Source organism: Chrysoperla carnea, chromosome 2 (genome assembly GCF_905475395.1).
Source record: "Chrysoperla carnea chromosome 2, inChrCarn1.1, whole genome shotgun sequence".
In the NCBI taxonomy this organism is placed as follows: domain Eukaryota; kingdom Metazoa; phylum Arthropoda; class Insecta; order Neuroptera; family Chrysopidae; genus Chrysoperla; species Chrysoperla carnea.
The window spans coordinates 78,457,942-78,485,151 of NC_058338.1; the positions used below are offsets into that span (position 1 = coordinate 78,457,942).

General features: G+C 28.9%; 2 protein-coding genes across 2 annotated transcripts; both read left to right on the top strand.

The window, feature by feature from the left end:
* The first annotated feature begins 233 nt into the window (after nucleotides 1-233).
* On the top strand, nucleotides 234-15,240 carry LOC123292956 (putative leucine-rich repeat-containing protein DDB_G0290503). The gene is made up of 9 exons (XM_044873670.1): nucleotides 234-807; nucleotides 1,990-3,047; nucleotides 3,951-4,076; nucleotides 5,679-6,706; nucleotides 7,509-8,423; nucleotides 9,515-12,418; nucleotides 12,860-13,854; nucleotides 13,944-14,104; nucleotides 15,029-15,240. The coding sequence occupies exons 1-9, from the start codon at nucleotides 446-448 to the stop codon at nucleotides 15,106-15,108; spliced, it is 7,629 nt and encodes a 2,542-aa protein (XP_044729605.1). The 5' UTR covers nucleotides 234-445; the 3' UTR covers nucleotides 15,109-15,240.
* Nucleotides 15,241-18,166: 2,926 nt separating this feature from the next.
* Nucleotides 18,167-27,210, top strand: LOC123292957 (adenylate cyclase type 9). The gene is made up of 6 exons (XM_044873672.1): nucleotides 18,167-18,391; nucleotides 18,592-18,785; nucleotides 20,479-21,245; nucleotides 21,920-22,456; nucleotides 23,426-24,459; nucleotides 25,498-27,210. Exons 1-6 carry the CDS (start codon nucleotides 18,284-18,286, stop codon nucleotides 27,208-27,210), a joined length of 4,353 nt encoding a protein of 1,450 aa, XP_044729607.1. The 5' UTR covers nucleotides 18,167-18,283.

Sequence of the window (27,210 nt, forward strand, 5' to 3'; positions counted from 1 at the left end):
ATTATTTATTGTTGCAGTTGTTGGTGATAATAATGTATCTGTACTTGTTGTTGATGAAGTCATAGTAATTATTGGAGTCGTAGTCAAAGTTGTGGACTTTGGCGACAGTTTTAAGTGACATAATGATCAATAATGTGAACTGGCCTTAAGAATTAGTAATTTTCACAGAAATAGGTTGGTCTTTAGTATTTTTAGTACAAAAGTTGACCAAATAAATGATATGAGATTTGTGTACGTGGTGACATATGTGAAATGTTTTGATTACATGTATTTTTAATAAACTTTTTTTAATAATAATTAAATTTAAATGTAACATTTATTCAATACACATTCACCATATTAATTTTTATTTGGTATAAAAAAATTATCAGTTGACTTTTACTTTCAAATGAATCAATTTTGTAACCATGAAAAACATTTTACAATAACTATTTAGATTTTAATTATGTGGTGGGGTACAGAGCCGGACCCAGGTGGGTCTCAGGCCCCGGGATCATCAACATCAACTGAGCAGCAAGAATTAAATGAATTAAAAGATCAATCCGAACAACAACAAAAATTAATAGCACAATTAAAAGAAATGTTACGAAAAACTGATCAAATGGCTACAACAGCAGCATCCTTGGAAAAGGCAGAAAAGTTAACATCAACATTATCGAAAATGCAGAGTAGAGCCAAGAAAAATAAACAAAGAAAGTTGTTATTAGATGAGGATAAATCATCACAAGAAGGAAAAACACAATCTCAAATTGATACACCTGGCAAGGAGAAAATGAATTTGTTACGTAAACAATTGGAAGAAAATAGGTAAAAATATAAATGAACATTTGAACTCATTTAATTACGCCTTCAGGCTACGTCCTAGAAACTTATTGACAAATGATTGAAGAAAGCATTATCGATTTTGCCTAAATCCTAAAATAGCATTATTTCAAACTTCAAACCCAATGTTTTTCGACCTATTTGCTCGATTTTTTCATTTTACTTCCTTGTACGAAGTAAAAAAAATAAAATATTGCGCTTTTCAAATATTAAAGCAAACATTATTATGATCATCAGCAATTTCAATGATTTCGAAAAGGAGCGCATAAGTATACTTCATTTCTAAATAAAAAATTTATTTATTTTATTTAAATCCTTTGCATAAAAACCTCGATGCGATTTTTTTCTAAAGAAATGTTTATTGAGGCCATAGACGTGCCGATAAATAATTTTGACTTCATGATTATTGAGATTCGCAATTAATTCTTTCTTAATGAAATTTCTTGCGCAATATCGAGCAAAAACTGCTAAACGTGTAGATTTAGTGATGTCAGTGCTTTCGTCAAGACATAGCGATATAAAAGAAGCCGAGTTAATGTCAATTTTTTTGTTGATCTGTTACATTTCCGGCCAGTTTTATTCGGCCGCCGACTGTTTAGTTCTGCCTTTCATTCCACTTGTAATTAATTCCTTTTGCTCTGGTTTGATTTTTTGACTAACGCATTTGTGATTTGTTTAAAATGACAATTGTTGACCACGATGTAACTGCAATAATAAACGAGTGCGTGTTTGTAAGATCACTCGCGTTCGTTCGTAATATTATATTTCATAGAATCTAAGTGGCCGAGCGAGTTAAGACCCAATCGACTTTAACCGTTTGACTACTTGGTCTTAGGTTGCGGGTTCGAATCCAAGCAGCGGCATTCTGATCAATTATAATTATTGGAAATAAAGATTAAAAATAATGCTGTGAGTGGCCATTGTTATAGACGTATATGTTTGAGGAACGGAGGTGCTTTTGGTTCACCATCCCCCTTCTATTCACAAACGCCACTTGTATGGAGTATTTTTGGAGAGGTCTTTAAAAACTTTGAGCCTTATATATAAAAACACCTGTTTTTAGGACCTTTCTTATTACATAAAGCACGAAACCTGTAACTTCAATTTCCTTTGAACATATCGAGACTTCACTATAATAACAAAAATTTATCATTAAAAAATTTCCAGGGCCAAATTAGCCGAACGTGGTAAACATCAAAAAAGCGTTGAAGATAAAGTAACACAATTAAAAGCTCAACTCGACGATTCACAAGCATTGGTAAATCAATCTTTGTCAAATATTTCAATAACCAAAGAACCGAAATCAACGCCATCCAAAATAACAGTCTACTCAATTGATTCAACGAACGAGGAATTATTTGCATTAATCACTGAAAAAGATCAGCATATTAACGAGCTAAACTTACGAATTGAGCAACTTGAAGCTAATGTTTTAGATCTACAAGAAAATGTAAAAGAGAAGGATTCAGTTATTGAGGCTCGAACCAAGGCTATTACGTTAATGTCCGAAGATTTGAGTCGTCGTGGTAAATCAACCTTAGATATGTTAGACGAAACCAAAGAACAGATGCGATTAATGCAAAATAATTTTGTAAAGTTAGAGGACGAAATGAAAATTGAAAAACAAAAAATTCTCGACGAACTCGAAGATAAAAAGAAACACAGTTTAGAACTCGAAGAAACTAATCAATTACTAACCAAAAGAATTCAAGAAATTGAAGTTGAATTAAAAACATTAAAAGATGAAAATGATCAATTAACAAGTAATAATCGTCTATATTCTGAGCAACTTACAGAAAAAGATCAGATTATACAAGAATTACAACAAAAAGTTAATTCGAACGAAAATGAGCCAACGAAAAATAAAAAAGCCTTAAAAAAAGAATTAGAAGCGTTACGAAACGAAAATGTTCAACTAAAGGAGCAAATATTTAATTTGGAAAAACAATCCAGTGAAACGAGTGGAGGTAATACGGAGGATGTAGAAAAATTAAAAAAACAATTAGATGAAATGAATAAGAGCATGATTAAATTAAAAGCACAAAATAAATCTAAAATAAAAGAGTTACAAAAACAAATTGATATATTTAAAAAAACTGATGATATTCATGCTGAATTCTTGAAAATTAATGCTGATAACAATAAATTAAAACAACAAATTGCTGAATTGGAAGAGGAAAAAGGCAATTTACAGTTAAATTTAGTTGATTATGACGCTAAATCAGGTGAATATTTTTTAAATAATTACTTTTCTATCCACTCGAATGTTTTTCAATTTTTTCATATCTTGACAAAATTTTGTTCTATTTGAATGCAAATTTTTTTGGTATTTACTACCTTTGAGTCGTATTATCTATTTTCGTGTTATTAAATCGCTTATACCACCCCTTGGGCCAAATATGAAAACCATTATAGTTAAATTTTGAAAAATATTACAGCAATGTTAAATTTGATCAGAAATTTGAAAAGTATGGCCGAAAATTAGTGGGATTACATACTTGGTTTATTAAAATAAGATAAAATTTTGGTGTGATCGAGCAAAATTAATTTTTTTGGATTCTAATGACGTCATGGAGTATAAAAAATCAATTTTTTTGCATATCGTGGCCAAATTTTTTTCGATTTGAATGAAAATTTTTTGATACATAGTTAAATTTTGAAAAATATTGTAGTAATGTTAAATTTGACCAGAAATTTAAAAAGTATGTCCCAAAATTAGTGGAATTACGTACTTGGTTTATTAAATTAGGATAAAATTTGGATGTGATAGAACAAAATCAATTTTATTGGATTTATAGGACGTTAAAATACATCTGTGGCTCCTGTAGTAAATATGACTCATGATTTTAGATTTCCTTTTCGTTAACATAAAATTTATTTAAAATAATAACTAAATGATTATTTTCATTTTTGTACATTGGTTACAAAAATTCAACAATAATAAAAATAATATCTCGCCTCGGCTCATTTTTTTACACACTGTATGTACAGATCATATTAAATCCTTTTATTTAATTATATGTCGATCGATTAAATTTGAATTTTGAAGTCTAATAAATTTTTGGAATAATGAATAAAAATTATGTAATATAATAATAATTCTAAATAATTTTTTTTTAATTTTACAGATAATACAAATATGCAAGGTATTGTAACAGAATTAAAACAAAAACTTGAACAATTACAAATTGAGCTTGAAGAAAAAGAAAAAGTTGTAAATACAATACAGAAAGAAAAGGATGAATTGAGTACAGGTATTTATTATTTATACTTAATATATTTATTTAAAATATAAGCTTGTTTAGCTAATTTTGTATGCAATATTATTTGTATTTATTAGCGTACTTGAATTAAAATGTGATTATTTTCAAAGGTTAGTGCTATTTATACTTGTTAATAGCTTTTAATCAATTATTTTAAAGAAATAAAGCTTGTATGATTTAATTTGAGTTTACAAAAAAAAAGCTTTTTAGGTTAATGTTTAGCCGATCACTTTGAAATTTCCGAGGTCATTTTTTACTTCGTACATTCGTGCTCTTTTCAAAATACAGTGAAACTTGGTTAAGTGGGATCTGATTAAGTGAAAAACTTCCATAACTGGAACTCATGCTGAGGTCCCAACATTTTGGCAGTGAATTACCTCTGTTAGTGGGACGAAGCAAACCTATATCTGGGATTTTATCGTTACCTCTATAACTGAGACAGCGAGTGAATTTTATATGCATTAACCTCTGTAACTGGGAACTGAGATAACATCGTTTTGTTTGTTTACTGACTTATTCTTATTCTATCCGCAAGTTCCGCACTTAACTAATTTTGAACCTCAACGACCTTCAGTTTTAGTTTTGCTTTACTATCATACGGATGTTTATTTGAAAAATGCCGAAACGAAGACTCAAATCGTTATCAGTACGTGAAAAACTGAAGTTAATATCCGTTTATGACAGTGGGAAGACACGCGATGACTTGAACAGTGTTTGTTAACATAGGTCAAGCAAATTCGTAACAAAAACGTTTCGGTAAGTGAATCGATGATTATAGAAAAGGTACAAGATTTCGCGCAAAGGTTCCTTATTCATAACTTTTAATTTGACAATACGTTATCTTATTTAATAATCGCACCTCCATGACTGAAATAACCTGAACTGAAATAACGTATTCTGACCTCTATTAATAGAACCCTCTGTAAATTAGACAGTTATTTATTTATACCGGATTATCTGAGATATTGGGTAAGTGGAATAATACCTCTATAAGTGAGACAAATTTGCAGGTCCTAACCAAGTTTCACTGTATTTTTCATAAGTTATGATTTAGTTTTCTTTTCCCATGATTTTTTCAAATTCCTTAAGAATTTAAGATATTTAGACCTAAAAAATTCAGAAAATATCATTCATTTAATAATTGAATTATTTCGAATCGATTTCGAATAAATTTCTTAGAAAAATTGTATCAATTAAAAATTGATTCTTATAGCCATCCTGAAATATGGAAAAGGCGGACACGTCTAAATACATTTTTGAGTCAGAATAGAAGTTACTAAAGTGGATCGATTTTCCTAGTCGAGGACAACTGGTCACATTGTAACATAATTTTTCTAAAACATCGAAATAAGACAGGAATTCAAACCATAGCGTTGGTTTTCCATAACTTTATTTTTTTATTTCTATACCCTTAAATGAGAAATAAAACTGATTTAGATAAAAAAAAATTTTTGAATCAAGAGGCCTTAAAGTATTGCTTAAGTAGGTTACAAATGACATTCGAATAATGAAATATCTTGAGACTAAATATTTTCTTTTCGCTATTTGATCAATATCTCTAACATCATTTGTTTTTTTTTTTTTTATTTAAAGAAATGGAAAATCGACAAATTGAATTTAATTCAATACAAAAACGTATTACAGAATTATCACAAATGGAAGCTGAACATGTTAAAACACAAATGACATCAGCTCATTTAGAAGAACAAATGGATGAGTTAAAAGTGAAAAATGACGATTTAACACAACAAGTATCCGTAATATCAAAAGAAAATATTGCATTACATGAACGTATCGAAACAATAATCACCGAAAAACAAGAATTAAATACAAAATTAGAAAATTTAATACATGAAAATATTGATTTAGTTGATCGATTAGAGAAATTAAGTGCTGAAAAAGTATCATCAGCTGAAAGTATTGAAATTGTTGAATCATTAACGCAACAAGAGAAATTAGAAATTGAAGAATTCCATCAAAAATATAATGAACCAGACACGGAAGAGAATATCCATGAATTAGAACAGAATCCTGAATTAAATGATAGTGTAGCTAAATTAACGGAAGAAAGTGTTGAATTAATTGAAAAAATTGAATTGTTTACAATTGAACGGAAGGAAGTTATGGAGAAAATGGAAAATTTAACATTAGAAAATAATCAATTAAATGAAAAATTAAAAATATTAGAACAAGAAAAATTACAATTAGAGGAAACGTATGAAACACTTTTTGATAGTAAAACAAAACTTGAACACGAATTTGAACAATTGAAACAAAGTGCTGGCAAGCCAGAAAGTGGAGATGGAAAGAGTGAAGAACAAATTGTGTATTATAAAAATTTGGTGAATGATCAAGAAATCGAGATAACGAATTTAAAAGAAGAATTATCTAGAAATCAAAAATTACTTGAAGATTTGGGTGTTGAAAAAGCAACAGTGGAATCAACATTACAAGAGATTATTAAGGAGAAAGATGAAATTACAGAATCGTTAACAGAAAGTATTAATAAAATTAAATATTATGATGAAAAAATTACAGAAAATGACACATTAATTGAGAGTTTAAATAATGATTTAAATATTTATAACAATCGTATACAACAAGCTGAAAAATTATTGCAGGTAAGATAAAATTTACTTAGCAGCAAAACAGTTTTAGGCTCTTGCATTTTAAACTCATAAACTATTTTAATTGCGAGGAAGTGGATTCGTTTTCAGTAGTTCCAATAAAGACTACCAGAGAGCAATACTTGTGCTTACCATTTTTAAAAGCCGCCAACTGGTGATAAAAATTGGTACTAATTAAAAAAGGAAGTGGACCCATTTTTAGTAGTTCCAATGTAGACTACCAGATCATTTACCTTTTATCAATAGGATATTGACAAAAAAATTCAAATAAAAAAATTTCCCGCGAAAGATATGAAAATAGGTCATTTAAAGACTTAATGTATAGTTCTCGCCGAAAATGTCGGCTTTTATATAAGATTTCGTGCAATACCACAAAATGTACTCGACCAACTATCTTTTTTAAAGGGAGGGTCTTTCTATGGGACCCCTTAAGAAAATTGCAAAAAATCGATAGTCTTTTTTTTCCCTTCAATTTTGATCAAGTCCAGTAATGAAATTTTGAAGCAAAAAATACAAAAATCGAGTTCATTTGATAATTTCATGTTTAGTTTCTTAGATAGCAGAAAAATTTCGTTTGTGTCAAAAGTTAACGTGGATAACCGTTACATTTACCCGATCTATTTCCCTTTTAAAACAGATAAAGTTTGGTAAATTATAAAGTTGAAAGTTGAGTCTTATGTATTATTCTTGAAACAGTTTTCTATAAAAGGAATAATCGTTTCTAGGAAAATACAATGGAGAGGAACATATATTTATTGGTAGACAATTTTTAATTTCTTTTTTTTTTTTTACACAGGAAAAAGATATGTATATTGCTGAAATTGAGCAAGATAAAAGTAACAAAGATATTGAAAATAATAAATTAAAAACTGAAATTCAAACTATTATACAAAACTTCCAATCGAAATATCATGAATTAGAAACAAAAATTGATTCACCAATATTAAAAACAGAAATCGAAAATTTACAACAACAATGTATCACTTTGGATAACACAAACAAAGAACAATTACAAAGAATGAAAAAGATTGCAGCACATTTAAAAAAGAAAACATCCGCCTGCGAGGAATTAGAAAAAGAAGTTGAAAATCAAAAAACAATTATTGAAACATTAACCGCTCAAATAAAAGAACAAACTGAACAAATTGAAGAATTATTAAGATCAAAACAAGAAGTTGATGAATTAGTAAAATCAAAGCAACAACTTGAAAAGGAATTGTTAAAATTAAAAGATGATTTTGGTCTTAAAGAACAACAATTACAACAAAATGAAATGATTATTGAAAATATTGAACATGAGAAAAATCATTATTTTGATAAAAATTCTGAATTATCTGAACAATTATCATTGTTGCAAAATGAAAAACAAAATTTAGAAGCAAATCTTAATAATTTAAATGAACAATTACAATTGAAAACAGACAATTTTAATGAATTAATGCAATCATATCGTCAACTTGATGATGAATTCGCAAATAATAATGTAAATGTTAAACAATTACAACAAAAAATTGAAGAATTAACAACGGAAAATAATGAATTATTAGAACAGAATCAAATTAATAATAATAATATTCATTCTTTACAACAACAATTAAATATAATGGATGAAAAATATCGTACACAGCAATTAGAACAAATGGAAAATTATGAGGAAATTAATAATAAATTACAAACGCAGGTGACACATCTGGAAAATGAATTGTTTAAGGTGAATATTTATATCAATTTTTATGTTTTTTCAATAATACGTAATCGAAAAGGTGTATGTGCAATCAGATGCTCACCTTGATCCTTGATTTTTAGTTTCTTTGAACCTTCTTTGAAAGCTATACGATTCTATTGATGTTAGTAGCCTTTGAACTTATCTAACTTCCTCTATATAGGTTAGGCGCATGCAGATACAAAATGCTCTCTGTCGGAACGAAAAATTTCTCTACCGAAACTTAAAAAAATATGTATCTCTGACTTTTTGTAAGGTTCTAAAAATGTAAATAACATGGTTAGATGTTTAGTTATCCTCCATATATGTCCTACATTTTGCAATGATTGTTTGAAAGGGATTCAGATTATGTAGAATTGTCGCCTCTAAAATCTTGACCGAAAATAGTTAAATGGCTTAATTGTGGTTATCAAAATCACTCTGATTCGAGACATTAAGGAAAACCTTCATCCGTGAAAAACAGACTCACGTGAGAAGGGCACTTGCTACGTCCTGCTACGTACAACAGCACCGTTTCCTTTAGATTGACTCAAATTTGTTTAACAATGACTCATTTAATTCATGCACATTCTTCTTAGTCTATTAATACTTCAAATAGCTGAATCGTCTGGCACTGAATAACACAGTCTCACAGATTCCTATAGTTTCATCTGATTAAAATAGTATCTCTTATCCGAAGACGTCTCATTTTCGGGTGACAGGTTGTTTTCTAGGAGAGCATCTAGGAGAGAGGTCCCCTTGATCTAGCTTCTAAGGACTCATTTGCGGTTCCCCTCTTATGTTGTATTATTATTATTGCACTTACTTCTTCTTCCAAATAGATTTCTACCCCTTGACACATCCCTTCTCGTGAGACGAATAGATAAGTCTAAATTTTTGGTAGACGCTGTTAATCAGAGAAAAGAAATGCTGAACCGTTTACACAAATAGTCACAATTTTCAGCTGTTTCATGATGCTTACAGTATTGCTGTATGTCCTGTTATGATACTGTCCAAGATTCCCAAACCGATAGGCCACTACCATTACCTTCACTTCAACCATTAAATTTTAATTTTATCTTTTTTAATTTGTTTTTAAGGTAAATAATGATTTAAAAATTGAAAAAGAACAATTTGAAAAATATGAGTATGAAACAACAATTCAATACGATGAATATAATAACGAACGTAAAAAATTAATTGAAACAAACGAACGTTTAAATAATGAATTCAACGCGATTCAATTACGTATTCAAGAACTTGAAAATGAAAATAAAGAGCAAATTAAAGAAATCGACAATAAAAATGATATTATTGAAAATTATCAAAAGCAAATTAATGATCTACAATATATGTTTAGTGAAAATGAACAAAAAATTGAAGAAAAATATAAAAAAATTATTTCTGAACTACAAGAAACACAAAAACAAGTCGAAGAAATACAAGCGGTACCAACTGAAAGTTATTCACCTAATCAAAATATTCAAATTGAAGAAGAAATCCAAAAGAGCGTTCACGTACCTGCACAAAGTGCTCAAGTATCTTCACAAAACATTGAACATGATTTAAATGAAAAAATCAAAACTTTACAATTTATGTTACATGATTCCGAAAAAAGTAAAGAAGATGTTTTAGAAATGTGTCAAGAGTTATTAAATGAAATTGCATGGCGTGAATATGAACAAAATCAGAAAAAAACTGAAATCAAAGAAAAATCTGAAATATCACCAGATGTTTTATCTGCTATTGAAAGTGAAATAATTACAGGAGAAGAAAAACCAATTGAATCATTAGTGTCGCAACCAGTTTTATCTGAGAAGGATCCACATCGAGAAGAAGAAGAAATTACATGTAAAAAGGCATATAAATGTTATACACAGGCTGATGAAGCAATAATTTTAGATAACGAAGAAAATTTATGGGGTTCGGATGAAGCAAAATTAGAAGATGTTCACATACAAAACACTACAGTTTTAGAATCAAAAATCAAAGATTTAGAAAATGAACGTGATCAATTACAGGAAGAAATTAAACAATTACAAATCCGTTCAAATAAAATACTAAAAAAATTAAAAGAATTTAAAGAGAAAAATGATCGATTAACAAATCAATTAAAACAAAATAGTAACACTGACGATGATTTAAATAAAGCAATCGAAAATGAATTAAAATCACAAATAACTTCATTGGAAAAACAATTAAAAGAAATCAAATCTGAAAAGGAACAAGAGAGCTCGGAACGTAAGAGTTTACTCCAACAAATTGAACAATTAAAATCCGATAATCAACGTTTGAAAGAGAGTTATAACGTAGAATTAATTGACAAAAATAATTTACAATTGTTAAATAAACAACTAAATGATAAAATCAATGAATTGAAATGGGATTCACAATCATGGGATGAATCATCCACATCTAAATCGATTGATCAACACGATTCTCATGAATCAAATCATAAACTTAAAGATTTACAACAAGAAATTGTACAATTAAATCAAAAAATTAATGATTTATCAATTGATAACGAAGAAATGCAAGCTCTATTAGAAGAACAAGTTGAACTTCGTAAACAATTAGAAAAGAAATTAGCTGATCATAAAAATACGGATACAAAACAATTATGGGATGATTATAATCAACTTGTTAAAGAAAAAAATGATTTAACGTTAGAATTAACAAATTTAAAAGGGAATACATCCGATGAGTTACAAAAAGAACGTGATGATCTCTTACAAAAATATCATCAATTATTGGAAGAAATTAAAACAATGATACCACGGAATGATTTTAAAAATTTACAAGATGAATTTAATAATTTACAATTAAAATATCAAAATGATTTTGAATTGATTACAAATGAAAAATTGGAATTAACTAAACAATTACAAAGTATTCAAATTGAATATAATAATTTAGTTAAAAATTTAGATGAAAAAATTCAATTATGTAATGAATTATCTGTATGGAAAAATGAAACAGAGGGACAAGTTAATGAATTAAAACTTCAAATTGAAAAAAGTACGGAAATAATTAAAAATTATGATGAGCAATTAAAAATAAAAGAAGTGGAAATTGAAGAATTAACGAAACAAAATGAGAATTTAAAAGTTGATGTATTAGATTCAATTAAACAGGAATTAAAGATTAAAGATAATGAAATTGAAGAATCAAAAAGATATATTGAATTGATTAAGCAAGAATTAACTATTAAAGATAATGAAATTGAAGTATTAAAAAAACAGATTGAAAATGAAAAAGCTGATGTATTCGATTCAAATATCAAAGAAAATGAAATTGAAACACTCAAACAAGAATTAATACTTAAAGAAAATGAATTAGAAGTTTTAAAAAAACAGATTGAAAATATGAAAGCTGATGTATTTGATTCGAATATCAAAGAAAATGAGATTGATATGCTTAAACAAGAATTATCTTTTAAAGAAAATGAAATAATAGAATTGAAAAAGCATGCTGAATTATTAGAAAAAATTAAACAAGAATTAAATATTAAGGAAAATGAAATAAGTGAATTAAAAAATCAACATATTCTTGAATTAGATAATCTAAAATCAACATTAGCCACTGCATGGGTGGCTGAAGTTGATAAACGTGGCGCAGAAGTGGCAGAAAGTTGGAAAACACATTTAGATCAACGTGAATATGAATTCTCTCAACTGGAAAATTCTTTACGTAATGAAATACAAATAATGCAAGATAAATATACTACACTATTAGAAAATAAAACTGAAACTGAAATACAAAAATCTGAATCGATTCATGAAGAACGACAAAAATTAACACAAACAATTATGCAATTAGAAACAAAATTAAATGAAAGTGAAAATAAATTTACTGAATTGAATGATCAAAATAATTATTATAAAAATGAAATCGATAATTTTAATTCAATAATTGAAGTGAAAGATGCTCAAATACAACAATTAACGCATGAATTACAACAAATAAAAGAAAAATTAACAATACGATTAAATGAAATTGAACAATTATCGGATGAAAAATTCAAATTAACAGAACATATTGAAAATGTTGAACGACATTTAAAAGAAAATGAAATACAAATACAAAATTTAAATATTGCTCTTAATATGAAAAATGATGATATTTTAAAATTAAAAGAAAATGAAAAACTTATTGAAAATGAACAAATTTCTTTATTAAATAATGAAATTAATGAATTAAATCGTTTACTGGCAATAAGTGATGAAAAGTGTTCACAATTAGTAATTGAAAAGAATAATGAAAATGAAAATTATGTTGAAACATTAAAATTGAAAGATCATGAATTAGAATTGAAAAATGTTGAAATGGAAGCCATTAAAGAAGAATTAAATACTAAAATTCAAGAATATCTGGAATTAATAAAATTAAAAGATCAAAGTTTAGAAATGAAAAATATTGAAATGAACGCTGAATTAAATAATAAAATTCATGAATATGTTGAATTATTAAAATTAAAAGATATTGAAATCAATAATATTCGAACTGAATTAGAAACGAAATACATTGAATTTAATGATGTTCAAAATAAGTTAGAATTGAAAGAAAATGAAATTAAAAATATTCAAAATGAACTAGAATTGAAAGATATTGAAATTAAAGATATTAAGAATGAATTAAATCTTCAAAATCAAGAATATAATAAATTACATTCTCAACTTGACAATAATGTGCCATTGAATAATGAAATATCACGATTAAATGATGTAATTACGTCACGTGAAAATGATTTAATTAATTTACAAACACAATTAGATAGCAAATCACAACAATGTATGGAATTAGAGAATAAAATCGCCGAATTAGATTATCTAATTAATGAGGATACGAAACAAATGTCCGATTTAAAGGATATCATCGAATCACAAGTATTAAAAATAGAAAAATTAAAATCTTCCTCACAAGAAAATTTGGAACAAATTGATGAAGAAAAATCTTTAGAAAAACATGTACATTTCCCAGAATCAGAACAATTAGTAACACAACATTATTATGAGCGAAGTGGTGATCAATTAGAGTCTCAAGAATTGGATAGTGGATCCGAGTTAGTTAGTAAAGCTGAATTAGAATTAGCACTTTATATGTTACATCAACGTGATGTACGATGCGAAGAGTTAACCGTTGAGCTAATGCAATTGTTAGAGGAACGAGATACGTTACAATTACGTTTATCCAATTCAATAAGAATGAATGAAGAATTACGACGTAAATTAAGTCCTAGAAAATTAAAAGATTCAAATTCATCAACGTCACTTGATGAAAGTTTGTTATCATCTGATCCAAATCTATCAACGTCAGTACGGAAAAGTAAATCTTCGGATATATTAATCGGTGCAACTGGCGCTGAAATTGCCAAAGAAGCTACAGAGGAACATGAAGATAGGACTAGTCATACTGAAGAAATGGCGTACTTAGAGAATAAGTAAGTCTTTAGTGACCTTTTTTTAACCATTCGTTTAAAAATTCATGTTTATAATTATTGTTATTAAATAAATTTTTTTCGTATTTTAGACTTTCTGAATTACAATCGATTGATCACCGCCGGGATGTAACATTGAAAGATGAAAAAGAGGCTAGACATATACAATTGTCATTGTTACAACAGCATCGTGATTTGTCAATGTTGCCTGCTGAAGCTGCAGCCCGATTAGTTGATGCCAATTATACCTTATGTAAGTATAAAGAATGAAATTGATAGGATGATGATCGGTTTATATCTAGAAAAATCATTTTTATATCTCAAGCGAAGTTTCATAGTTCAATAATAGGCAATAAAACACGCCTTGGGATGACTTACATCTTTGAAAGCCAGAAGAGCTTTTATTCTGTTTTTAAAAGATTATTCAATGATATATCACAAGGCAGGAGCGTAATTATCCTCAGTTTATATACAAAATAGTAGTTGGTGTATTCAGTGGTAAAAGCGAAGCAGTCGAGGCGCCAGGTAAAAACCGTAGAAGTAAATTCAGTACTGGAAAGTAAATTTTCCTCGACTGACGCTTGGACCAGTAAAAATAGCGACTTTAAAGTAGCGTTTTGACGCCAGAAAACCTGTCTGATGTTTTAAAGTTACCGGCAATGAAGCAAATAAAAAATAAGTAAATTTTCCCGTATTGAGTCTACTTTTCCATTCTGTTATTTGTGTATTGCCCGGTAACTATTTAAAATACCAGAAAAAAAGGTTTTTTGGAGGCAAAACGCTACTTGAAAGTCGCTATTGTTTAACAATTTCAGAAAAAGAGGTACTAAAATTAGATTCAAGTTTTTTTTATCTCAGGTCTCCCAATGATAGAAAATCAGAAGGCGTGTATTATCTCTAAATTGTGGTCCAAACTTGAACTAGGTTGTCCTTTAATCGCCATCCGAATATTAGCCACCTTTTTATAAGCTATCGATTTGCCGGGACATTAACAAAGACAATTTAGGCTACTGAAATGACCGAAAATTTCAGACTTTTATTGACAGAATACAATTTTCGAGGAAAAACTTTTTTGTAAACATTTACAAAGTCAATTTTTATTAAGCGAAAATCTTTGTAGATCTTTTCAATATTTAAAAACTAGATTATAATTTAAGAAACAACTTTTATTTTTCAGCACGAGAATCAGAGAGTGCCTCAACAGTTTTATTAAATTGGTTATGGGGAAAAAGTACACCAAAAATCAATCATCTATGAGATAAAATTCTTGTGTGTGCTGTGAATATTATCCCAAATATTTTGTAATTTAAGTTGTACATTTGTATTAATAGGTAAACTTATTAAACCTTTTTTGTAAAATAGAAAATTCTTGAAAATATAAAAAGAGTAAGTTTGAAAATTTTATAAAAATAGCAACAAAAAAAAAAAAAAAATCAAAAATCTTATAAATATGAAAATTGTTTTCCTTTAAACTTATATTTATAAATAAATCTAAAGAAATGATGGGAATAGTGTTCAGTTCCTTTTTATATTTTTTATTCAATTTCTTCTTCATGGAAAGAACTAAATCGGTTGGTAAGGTGTCTCTCTCCACGCTAGGACGTCAGGATTGGACGTGGGACATTCCTGCCGTGATTGCAATATCGCAAGCTTCAATTTTTAACAAAAGTTGGCGTATTGGGTTATTGCTAAATTATTTTTTCAGAGTTATAGGGAAAATTGTTTGATGATAAAATCATTTCTTTCTTAAAGGCTCTCAAAAAAATCTCTTTTTTACTCCGACATGATTCATCGCCTACGCGTAGGGTTCTGTGCATTTTTTGTACGTATAAAATTAACGTCAAATCATTAATCTATAAAATAATTAGAAAATGGGTGGTATGAATAAAAAATAATTGTAGAAGGAGCCGCTTTACCTCTTAATTAAACCGATGTATCTTTTTGGTTAAGCTTTCTAACGACGAAGAAATCGGATATTCAAGTATACTTTACCTATAAAAAAAAAGGTAGCTGGTCCATAATTTGTTACTAAATTTATAAAGTTATTATTGTGCATTAATTTTTGAGCTTTAAGAATTTAAAAAAAAAAAAAAAAAAAGAAAATTATTTTTTAAATTAAAAAAAAAAAGAAAAAAGGGAAAATTTTCTTGCATTAAAATTTTTGCATTCCTTCGAAAATTACGTTTGAATATATAAATTTCTTTTCATATTTATTTTGAAGGTAAATAAGAAATGAATTTAAAAAATTTTTTATAGTAGCTCACTTGTATTATTTTTTCTTAATATCTGTTACATTTATTTAACTGTTCTAATAAAATGATTTTATTCAGAATTTATTTTATTGTTATGGACAATTTTTCACATAATCTTCTGTAACCCAATCCCCTTACACAGGAAGTGGAAAACAGGCAATAACGGCGATATAGCATATTTAACGCAAATGACTCGTACAAAATTTTGATAAATGGATTTGAATGGTAAGTAATGACTCCTTGAATCAGTCTCTTAGCGTTTGACTTCGCCATACCAAACACGTCACTGCTTACTATTTTGGAAATAAAACTTGCAAAACAAACTGAAACGGGATTAATATGTAATTTGTTTTATTAATTTATTGGTCTAAATTCTTGCAATAGATTAAAAAACTTCTAAAGACTGTGAATTCCTGGTGAAATTGGTAGATTTCGCCAATGATGATAAAATTTATTTTCAAGGACGTAAAAAACGACATTGATTAAAACTGATTGAGTTAGCACAAGTTGGCCTACAATTGTTTTAGTATTTGGAATTAGAAGAGTGGTACTCACGTTTATCTCACTGCGAGCAAAAAATTGAGAGACAAGAATTCTTAAACTCGCACTTGAAACATAGCTAAGAACACTTTCCATTAAATTATCTTTCAAACGATACAAAAAAAAAAATCAAAATCGGTTCATCAGTTTAGGCGCTACGATGCCACAGACAGGCTGACGCACACACATAGCGGTCGAATTTATAACACCCATTTTTTTGATTCGGGGGTTAAAAATATGATTGAACTAAGATTATAATTGGATCAGTTCATAGGTCTCTAAAGGTCGGTGGATCAGTCTCATTGCGCTTTATTGATCTGTATGGGTATTAAAGTATTTGGGCAGTTATTTTTAACTTCCAAGATCCACGACGTCTTTTCAAACTTTAAAGCTTTAACTTCAAGAACGTATCCGTAAAAGAATATTTCATGAAAAGACGAAAAAGTATTGTTTTTTACTTTAAAAAGTGAATGCACTTGCACTTTTGGAAAAAAATTTAACTTTCAGCATAGTTTCTGCGCAAGTATTAAAAAAAAATATTAAAAATAAAAATAAAAGAAAGGTTATATTTTGACGTATATGTTTGACGACATTTTTACCTCCAAATACTCTTTTAATTATAAATTATTTAAATACTAACATTTTTTAATAACAAATTTTTAAACATACATGAAAATTTTTAAATATTACTACATAAATGTACTTATCTTAAGGTGAATAATTTATTTTTTAATTATCAGTTAATTAAAGTTATTACAGGTGATAATTTTGACAATACACACATATATACTTTGACAGTTCATTAAAATTTTTTACCTTTACCATAAAAAATGTTTTTGGGTATATTTAACTAATTAATTAGATTTTAGATTTTAATTTTTTACGTAATTATATATTCAATATGGGATGATTTAATTTTAATGCATTTTTTTACCATTTTAACGTCTAATCAGTGTTTTTTTAATATTTTGAAAAGGAACGTCTTAGATTTATGTTTTTAAATAATTCTTAAGAATTTCTACTCCAAAAGTTTTGTGTAAAGTAGTCGTAGTATTTAATTTTGTATTTTAGTAAAATTTTATTCGAGAGTTAATTTATCGATTTGTTTCTGGTAGTTTAAATGGTAGGTCTCCTAAGCTTCGAATGCATATTTCAAAAAAACATTATTTTACCTTGTCCGCGTTCCAAAAAATCCCCTCAGGTGTCACGATCGGGTGTCATATTTTCTAAGATAATTATTAATAACTTCGAAAATTCAAATATGTATTGCTCATTTTATGTGCCCATATTTGGTTATTTGCTAGAGGTGCATAGCAACCAATTTTTCGGTATCGGAAGTAAAAAAATGGTCCATTGTTTTGACACATTCTGAAGGTGTACCTCCCTGAATGTAATCCTGGCGGCACCCGTGGTACTGCAGAAAGTGCTATTTCAATAACATATTCGCATCTAATAAACAGTTCTTTATTTTTCAGATATACAAATTCGTAAAGAAATAGAAAAATGTATTTGAATATTTTAAAAAGTTCCACATAACAATGGTTGAATTGTTTACAATTTTAAGCACTACTCTTTTATTGTACATAACTTAAAGATTTTAAATTTTGAATATTTTATATAATATGTAAATCAGTGCTGAAATGCTACAGAACCGTCCACGATCAACATCCGTTACATTCATACGGTCGAGAACGTCTAGTCGTCCCGATGATATACCAGAATTTCGATCGGACGATGAAGATATACAGGTAATTATAATAATATTTATCTACGCTCGTGAGCTAAGAACTACTTTTCTTACTCATTTTGAGTGCGTAAAATGAGCATGCGAAATATATCATAAAAAATCTTTTTCTATGCCTCTAAAATGTGAAAAATTTACCAATTTTACAAAACCTTTTTTGGGGGTACAAAATTTATGGTTCATATATCAATTTTTATGTTTTAGATCGCACTTGCTGCGCCCTACATTCAAACGTACTTAGCTTACAATTCACGCGGTGTAACATGTTGCGGTATTTCCTTGCCAATATTATTTGAACGTGCTTCGAGTACTTCATGGTGGAATCCACGTTTCGATTCAGATATATTAGAGGGACAATATAAACTCAGTGCCTTTAATCATTTACGTTTACGATTTAGGTAAGTGTTATTTTATACTTGTATAAAAAAATAAAATTATTGAAGTAATTTTATTCCAAAAACAAGTGAAAACAAACAATTGACTGAGTTAATTGTTGAAATACCATGTCAGTTATGTCACACATACATAACTGATAATCCCATATTAATACATATTATAAAATTTGCATCTAATGTGTGCCCTCGTGAGTAAACAGTGATGTTTACAAAAAAATGTTTTAAACAAAAGTTGTTTATTTTTTGATAAGGAACATTTTCTACATTTAAACTTTTGTTCTATCTCTAATGGTTTACAAGATGGGTCCTACGGACCCAAGACCCAATTGACGTATATTGCTCATTTACGAACTCGACCTCACTTTTTACGTCCTGAGTGCGTTGTAAAAATTTCAGCTTGATATCTTTTTTCGTTTTTGAGATATCGTGTTGATAGACGGACGGATAACCTAAAATAGACTAATTAGAGGATTCTATGAACACCTATACCAAAATTTTGTTGAGTATGAGTATGAAACTAAATATACTATATATATTTTATATATACATGGTATAATGATGAAAATCGGATTTATTTGAGCGTATTGTTTGTCTATTTAGAGATACGACGTTATCAGTTTATTGGATATAATAATAATAATTTATTTAAAAATAAAGTACCATTACAGATGCTTGACTTTCCATCGATTTGCCCTTTACAGAATCCGTGTTGATTATTCGTTACTAATTTCATTTCTTTTGTAAAAAATTCACCCATCTATTAAGATGTGCGTATTCAAACAATTTAATGATGACACTTGTGACGGAGTTACTCCCTAGACCGGATATATAAAAGACCCGGGTTCGAGTACCGGCTTCTGTGTTATTTTTTCGCTTCCTTCTATGGATTCAAATTAAAATACGTAATGTGCGTTATCCATTAACATGTACAATCTCACCCTCATATATTAAGTGATATCATTTGTTGAGATAGAAAAAGCAATTGAATGTATCATGACTTTGTCTTATACAGGATGGGTCATTTTAATCTATAATGGCTAATAGCTCGTTTTGTAGTTAACCAATCAAAAAATAATTTAAACAAAAGTTGCAGACATCAGATTGGACTTAGTTCTTCAAGTTTCTTTAAAAGCCAATTTAGATCCTAAACGGTAACACTTTAAATTAGAAAGTTGATCCTTATAAAAATACTAACATTTTTCATCTAAATCATTAAATTGTTAGTTTTTTTATGAGGATCAACTTAATTTAAAGTGTTGTTCTATCTCTTACCTTTTAGAATATATTAATAAAATATTCTAAAAAGCAACCCGAAGAAACAGGTTCAATTTGATGTCAAAACATGATGATGACCCCTATCAAAATCTGCAATTTTGGTCGGTATCTGCCACTATTTTTCCATGAAATTACATGTTGTAACAAGAAAATTGCACTTTAGTATAAAGTTAGAAATCGCCAAAAAGTTTTGTCTACCACTATTTTTCCAGATTTATAAAAAATGGATGCTTTGACTAACCGTTACTTCCAGACGGTCCAAAATGGCCGTTTTGACATATATATGTCCTATGAGATAAAATGCTTCACATCGACCCAGAAGCTTATTTACTACGCGGCAGAAAGTTAGGGTTCATGGATTTTTTACGTGCCATATTCTAGAATATATTCTAATGAAAATTGTTCGTTTTTTTTGTTACAGATATGCATTATTTTACATTTTATTTGTTTGTATAACATGGTTTATATATTTTTTATATAATGGACTCACCTACAATGATACTACGAACAATAACCACCGATGGACCATACAATGTAGCATCATTGGTATATTATCAACAATAATCTTAAGTATATTATACTTAACGCATATGGAATTTTATCGTTTACATATAACATTAACTTCATTCTTTGTCGCTATAATATTATGTACAATAAGTATACTCTCTATATATTTTACACCGATAACAACATACGATAGTCATAATGATCGTATGGGTTTTATAATTACGGATATGAGTCCTGTTGCACATTTTACAATATGTATTGGAATATTATTATTAATTTATACAGTTATACCGTTACCATTATATTTATGTGTCACGATTACGCTTATTTACTCGATTTTATTTGAAACGTTAACATTTATGTTAATGTTAAACTCATATTTACCGACAAATCGAATACAAATTGGTTTATTGGTACGATGTATACTACAATTTTCGGTACATTTAATTGGATTTCATATTTTTATTATGACAAATGTTCGTATGCGTGGTACATTTATGAAAGTTGGACAAAGTTTATTGGTACGACGTCAATTGGAAATGGAAAAACAGTTGAAAGAGAAAATGATACATTCTGTGATGCCACCAAAAGTTGCTGATTGGTTAATGTCGGAAACTGGTGATTTTGAATCGAATGAAATGGCTACAAATAATAATGCATTACCACGCAATTCTAATCCAGGTAGGTTAAACATAAAACAAAATCAAACCATTTTTTTAATCGATTTTAAATATTATATTCACGCTTGAAATGTTGTTAAAAAATATTAGTAACAATATAGTCCAGTAACTTTATTCATAACAGTCTGCGTCAAATTCAATACTTCTGATTTTTCGCAGATTTATTTATGATGTTGGACCAATGAATAATCCAAGTTTGTGATCTCTTGCACCCAACGCATTTTTGTTAAAAATAGGAAAAACCGTGAAAATTTCAACTTTTTTCGGATTATTGGAAAAAATTGCAAAATTTGAAAAAATAATTAACTTTGAATGGCTTTATCTCGGAAAATATTGGATATTTCAGAGAAAATTCTAGTCTCATATTGTAGCAAATTTAGTCTACTTTAAAACACGTTAAAAAGGTATTTCAAAGGTTATCCATTTAGGGTTATAATCGCCAAAATCTGAAAAAAGCTGAAATTTTCACGATTTTTTCCATCATTGACAAAGTTGCGTTCGGCGCTCGAGGTCACGAACTTGGATTATTCATTAGACCAGCATCATTAACCAGTCTGCAAAATCAGAACTACCCACAACCCTTTTAGATTCCATTAGAAAATTAAATAGCCAAATTTTTTTAAAAAACTCTTTCATCAAAATCCTATAAATTACAAATATGTGTATTTTTTACAGGTGCATCTGATTTGAAATCACTGTTTCGTCCATTTAACATGAATCGTATGGAGAATGTCAGCATATTATTTGCCGATATTGTGGGCTTTACGAAAATGTCAAGTAATAAATCTGCCGAAGAACTAGTGGGCATTTTAAATGATTTATTTGAACGATTCGATGATTTATGTTCGTTAAATAATTGTGAAAAAATATCGACATTGGGTGATTGTTACTATTGTGTGTCAGGATGTCCAGAACCACGACCGGATCATGCACGATGTTGTGTGGAAATGGGATTGGGTATGATCGAGGCAATTAAACAATTTGATATGGAACGTAATGAAGGTGTTAATATGCGTGTGGGTATACACACTGGGACAGTGTTGTGTGGTATTGTTGGTACACGACGCTTTAAATTCGATGTGTGGAGTAACGATGTAACATTAGCAAATCGTATGGAGTCAACTGGTAAACCTGGACGTGTACATATTTCAGAGAAAACTTGTGAATATTTACAAAATTTATATATATTGGAAAGTGGTGAACCGCTTGAAGGTAAATTAAAGCAAATCTTTATTTATTTTTTGAAATATTTTAAAATATAGCAACAGCTATATCATGGATTTCTAGATCTTCCAAGTCCTTTGCATTACTGTTAAGAAATAGAATACTTAAAATTAGAAAGTTGTTCCTCATATAAAAGCGAACATTTTGTTACAACAATTTCCCTATTACCGAATATTGCGGCCCAAACGTCAAGCCTTTTAAGATTTTAAATATACATGGCGGACCATTTTAATCTATACATTTGAATATCTCGAAATCAAAAAATAACTTAAACATAAGATGCAGAGTTTGATGGGGGACATTTCTGACATCAGATTGAACTTGGTTCTTCGGATTTCTTTAATAGCCAATTAGATCGCAAACGCTAAGAGATAGAATTACACTTTAAATTAGAAAGTTACCTTTTAAAGTAGACTTACAATTTAAATTAAAATATTTTTTCGAAAAACTTTGGGCTTTCAGAGGAAATGCTACTTAAAAATATGTCATTATTGCATTTAATCGAAAGAAAATACGCTTAAAGTTTATCGTTTATTGTAGTTCAAAGTCATGGACACATGCAAATGTCCTCTATTGTCCTTGAAAACTTTTGACTAAAGCATTTTTCCGTAGTTAGCGTGTTTTTTTTTCGATTAAATACAATAATGACTTATTTTTAAGTCGCATTTACTCCAAAAGCTGACGATATTCGAAAAAATGTTATTGTTTTTATGAGGATAAACTTTTTAATTTAAGGTGTTATTCTATCTCTTACCGTTTAGAATTTCATTTGGCTATTAAAGAAGCCCGAAGAACTAGGTCCAATTTGATGTCAGAACATGATGTCCCCTATCAAACTCTGAACGAGATATTCAGATGCATAGATTAAAATGGCACACCCTACGTGTCTGACTGAAAGATTTTAGCTAGAATAAAACTATCTATGTCGTGGGCTAATTTATGAATGTATTTTTTTAGGCTTAAAAACATTTTTCATAGTTGGTAGAATCGGTGGTAGTGATGACAAAAACGAATTACTTGGACCAATTGTCGAACCAAGCGTACAATTAATAATATCATCACCAACATCTCCTCAATCAATGTCACCTCAAACACGTCCACGTTTCTTATCGGGGAGTAATCAACTAAGAACTGGAAAACAAAATCCAAATCAACTATCACCAAATTTTTTCCGTATCAAGGCAAACTCTTTACCAAGCATTTTAGATTCTGACAGCGAAGGTGATGTTGAGAATAAAGATCAAACGACAGATTTAGATACATCATCGAAAAGTCCGACATCAACAGGCAGCTATGGTAAATACTCGAATCGAATAAAAACATGGCGTATCCCAAAATTTTTATTTCGCACATCGGATCCAATTGAAAAAGATAAAATTGATACAGATATCATACCTCAAATCGTAGCTGACAATAAAACTGATTCAAAATTAGTCTCAAATGGATATCAACAAGTTCCTACAATTATTGAAACCTTACCAATACCCACCTCGACCAGCACGTATCATACTAATCCAAAGGACCCAGCATCTTGTTCATCGCCACGACCTAGCATATGTAATGGAAATAACGATCGATCGAAATTAAATGGCGATAAATCTAATGATATATTGGATATTAAATCATATATTAGTCAATCTCGTAGTGATATTGGACATTTTGATAAATCACCAACATCGTTTATGCGAACAAGTAGTTTTAAATCAAATTATACACCGTCACCAAAAGAATCAGTTAGTGCAATTACTAGTGGATTTGATCGTAGTAGTAGTTATCGGTCACATCATGGGCGATCTTCATCAAAGTGTGACATGTTACCGGTTGAACGAGGTCGTAGTGCTACGGTTGCTTGTCGCATGGATACTGAATGCTTGGAAGTACCTAGTGTGATAAGTGCACCAGATGATCAATTAAGTTTATGTTTATCGGTGAATAGTCGAAAAGATTCGGGTATTAAAAGTAATAGTCGACGTAGTAGCATCCAACAGCAGGTAAGTTTCGATCCTTTATATTCAGAATATTATCTTTAATATTACTAACTAGCACTCAGAGACATTAAAATCATACTATACGCGGAAAGCAAAATTTAAGTCATTCTTCGTTTTGGGTTCAACTTCAAGCATTTTTAGCCCTCGAACTAAAAAAAGGGGTGTTATAAGTTTGACCGCTATGTGTGTGTGTGTGTGTGTCTGTCTGTCTGCCTGTCTGTGGCATCGTTGCGCCTAAACGGATGAACCGATTTTGGTTTTTTTTGTTTCGTTTGAAAGGTAATTTATTGGAGAGTGTTCTTAGCTATGTTTCAAGTGCGAGTTTAGGGTTCCGTACTCGAAAAAACTAAGAAAGTATTTCACGTCATACACTAAGTTTGCCATAAGAATATATGATAAATTCTGATTTTCTAGAAAGATGCACGACTGCAGTTTATTCCTTTAGTGTTGTATAGTATGTGGTGTCTGTCAGTTTTAAACAATAGTTGCTTTGAAAAAAAACTAAAGATGTACGATGTACATTGGCTGAGTCAGACTATTTTCGTTTTCAAACAATAGCAACAGCACACAAGTATACAAGTTCTATACATGCATTACTAAAAAGTTAAAACATAACCCATAAAAAACAATTTTTACTTTATATTACTCTTTTTATACTCCCTTTCTATTAAAATATGTATCCTTTGTATTAACTCTCTAAACTCCCTTTCTATTAACTCTTTAACGAAACTCCCTTTCTATTAACTTATTAACTCTTTGTTAGATCATTTTTATCGTCGAAAAGAGACTGTCTGCAAAGTTTCAGCTCGATTGGATCACGGGAAAGGGTTAAAAATCGATCCAAAATTTTTTCGACAGATAAACAGACACTAGGATTTAAAAGAAAGGGAGTAATAAAAATCATGAATATTCCCTATTAATGTGAATTATGAATTACAGACTTCGGTTATAGGATAAGAAGTGCTTGAGACATCTCCTCCCGTACCCGTAAAATTTTTAATTCATTTTACACTCGAATTCATTACTACGAATATTTTTCAGATATTTGCATTAAATCAAGCAGCCGTATCACACGCAGATATATTACAACATCGTGTATCCGGCTATTACACATCAAGTCAATCAACAATATGTTCATCTGTTCCGCCACATTACACAGGTAATAAATTACCACCCATCTTCTCTGACCATTTAGGTGCTTGTGTACAAAAATTACGTAAACAATCCGATTTACAATTAATACGATGTGTACAAGATAATACAAGTTCGAAACGTTCATATTTCATTAAACCGCCATTATCACGTTTCACATTATTCTTTATGTCGAAAGAAATGGAAATGGATTATCGACGTAACGTATATACGGTTTCAGAGAAATTAGGTGAAGGTTTACCAACATTAGCTACCGCACGTTATAATACATACTTTGATGTATTAGTTTCATTAATAATTTTTTTAATTATATCAATATCAATATTTTTATTATATAAACCATTTTCATCAATTGAATGGCTTGCATCATTTATTATATTCTTTTTTATACAAATTTGTGCAATAATTTTATGTTTTCGACAAATGCTACATTTTTCAGAGAAAATATTTCGAATATTTTCAATGTGGTATATATGGCATTTAAATGGTGCAATATTAATAAGTATGCCAATTATATTAATATTAATAATATATTTAATCGATATTTATTATAATATATTAATATTAATTGGTATATTACATTTTTGTAATTTTACACAATTAAATTGTTGGATGAAAAATATTCTAGCATTTATTTACGCTAGTATATTTTTATTACTATTAAATATAACCACTAGTCATAATAGTTGTCCGCCATATTGTATTACAACAACTTCATCATTTTCAAATTTTAATACAACACAAGAATTTTTATTAAATAAAATCATTAATTATAATAATTCAGAAATTTATATCAATATATTATTAATATTATTTTTAGTATGGTTTTTAAATCGTGAATTTGAAATTAGTTATCGTTTATCATTTCATAGTAATATTATTGCAAATCGTGATAAAGCTCGCGTACAAAGTATGAAAAATCAAGCTGATTGGTTATTACATAATATAATACCAAAACATGTTGCTGATCAATTAAAACAATGTGCAAAATATTCAGAAAATCATAAAAATGTTGGAATAATATTTGCAAGTATTGTAAATTTTAATGAAATGTATGATGAAAGTTATATGGGCGGTAAAGAATTTTTACGTGTTTTAAATGAATTAATTGGTGATTTTGATGAATTATTATTACGTCCAGAATTTAAATGTGTTGATAAAATTAAAACAATTGGTAGTACATTTATGGCGGCAAGTGGTTTAAATTCACAAATACGACGGGATGCATCCAATCAATATGATCATTTATATGCGTTAATTGATTTTGCTGTGGAAATGCAAAAAGTTATTGATGAATTTAATCGTGATTTACTTGAATTTAATTTAATATTACGTGTGGGATATAATTTTGGTGATGTTACTGCTGGCGTTATTGGTACCACTAAATTATATTATGATATATGGGGGGATGCTGTTAATATTGCTAGTCGTATGGACACAACAGGTGTTAATGGTCGTATACAAATTGGTGAAGCATGTTTAAGTGTTTTAGAACAACGTTATGAATTTGAACCGCGTGGTTCGGTTTATGTTAAAGGGAAAGATCATATGAATGTTTATTTACTTGTACGTAGAAAAAATGAATATTTAGAAGTGAATTGA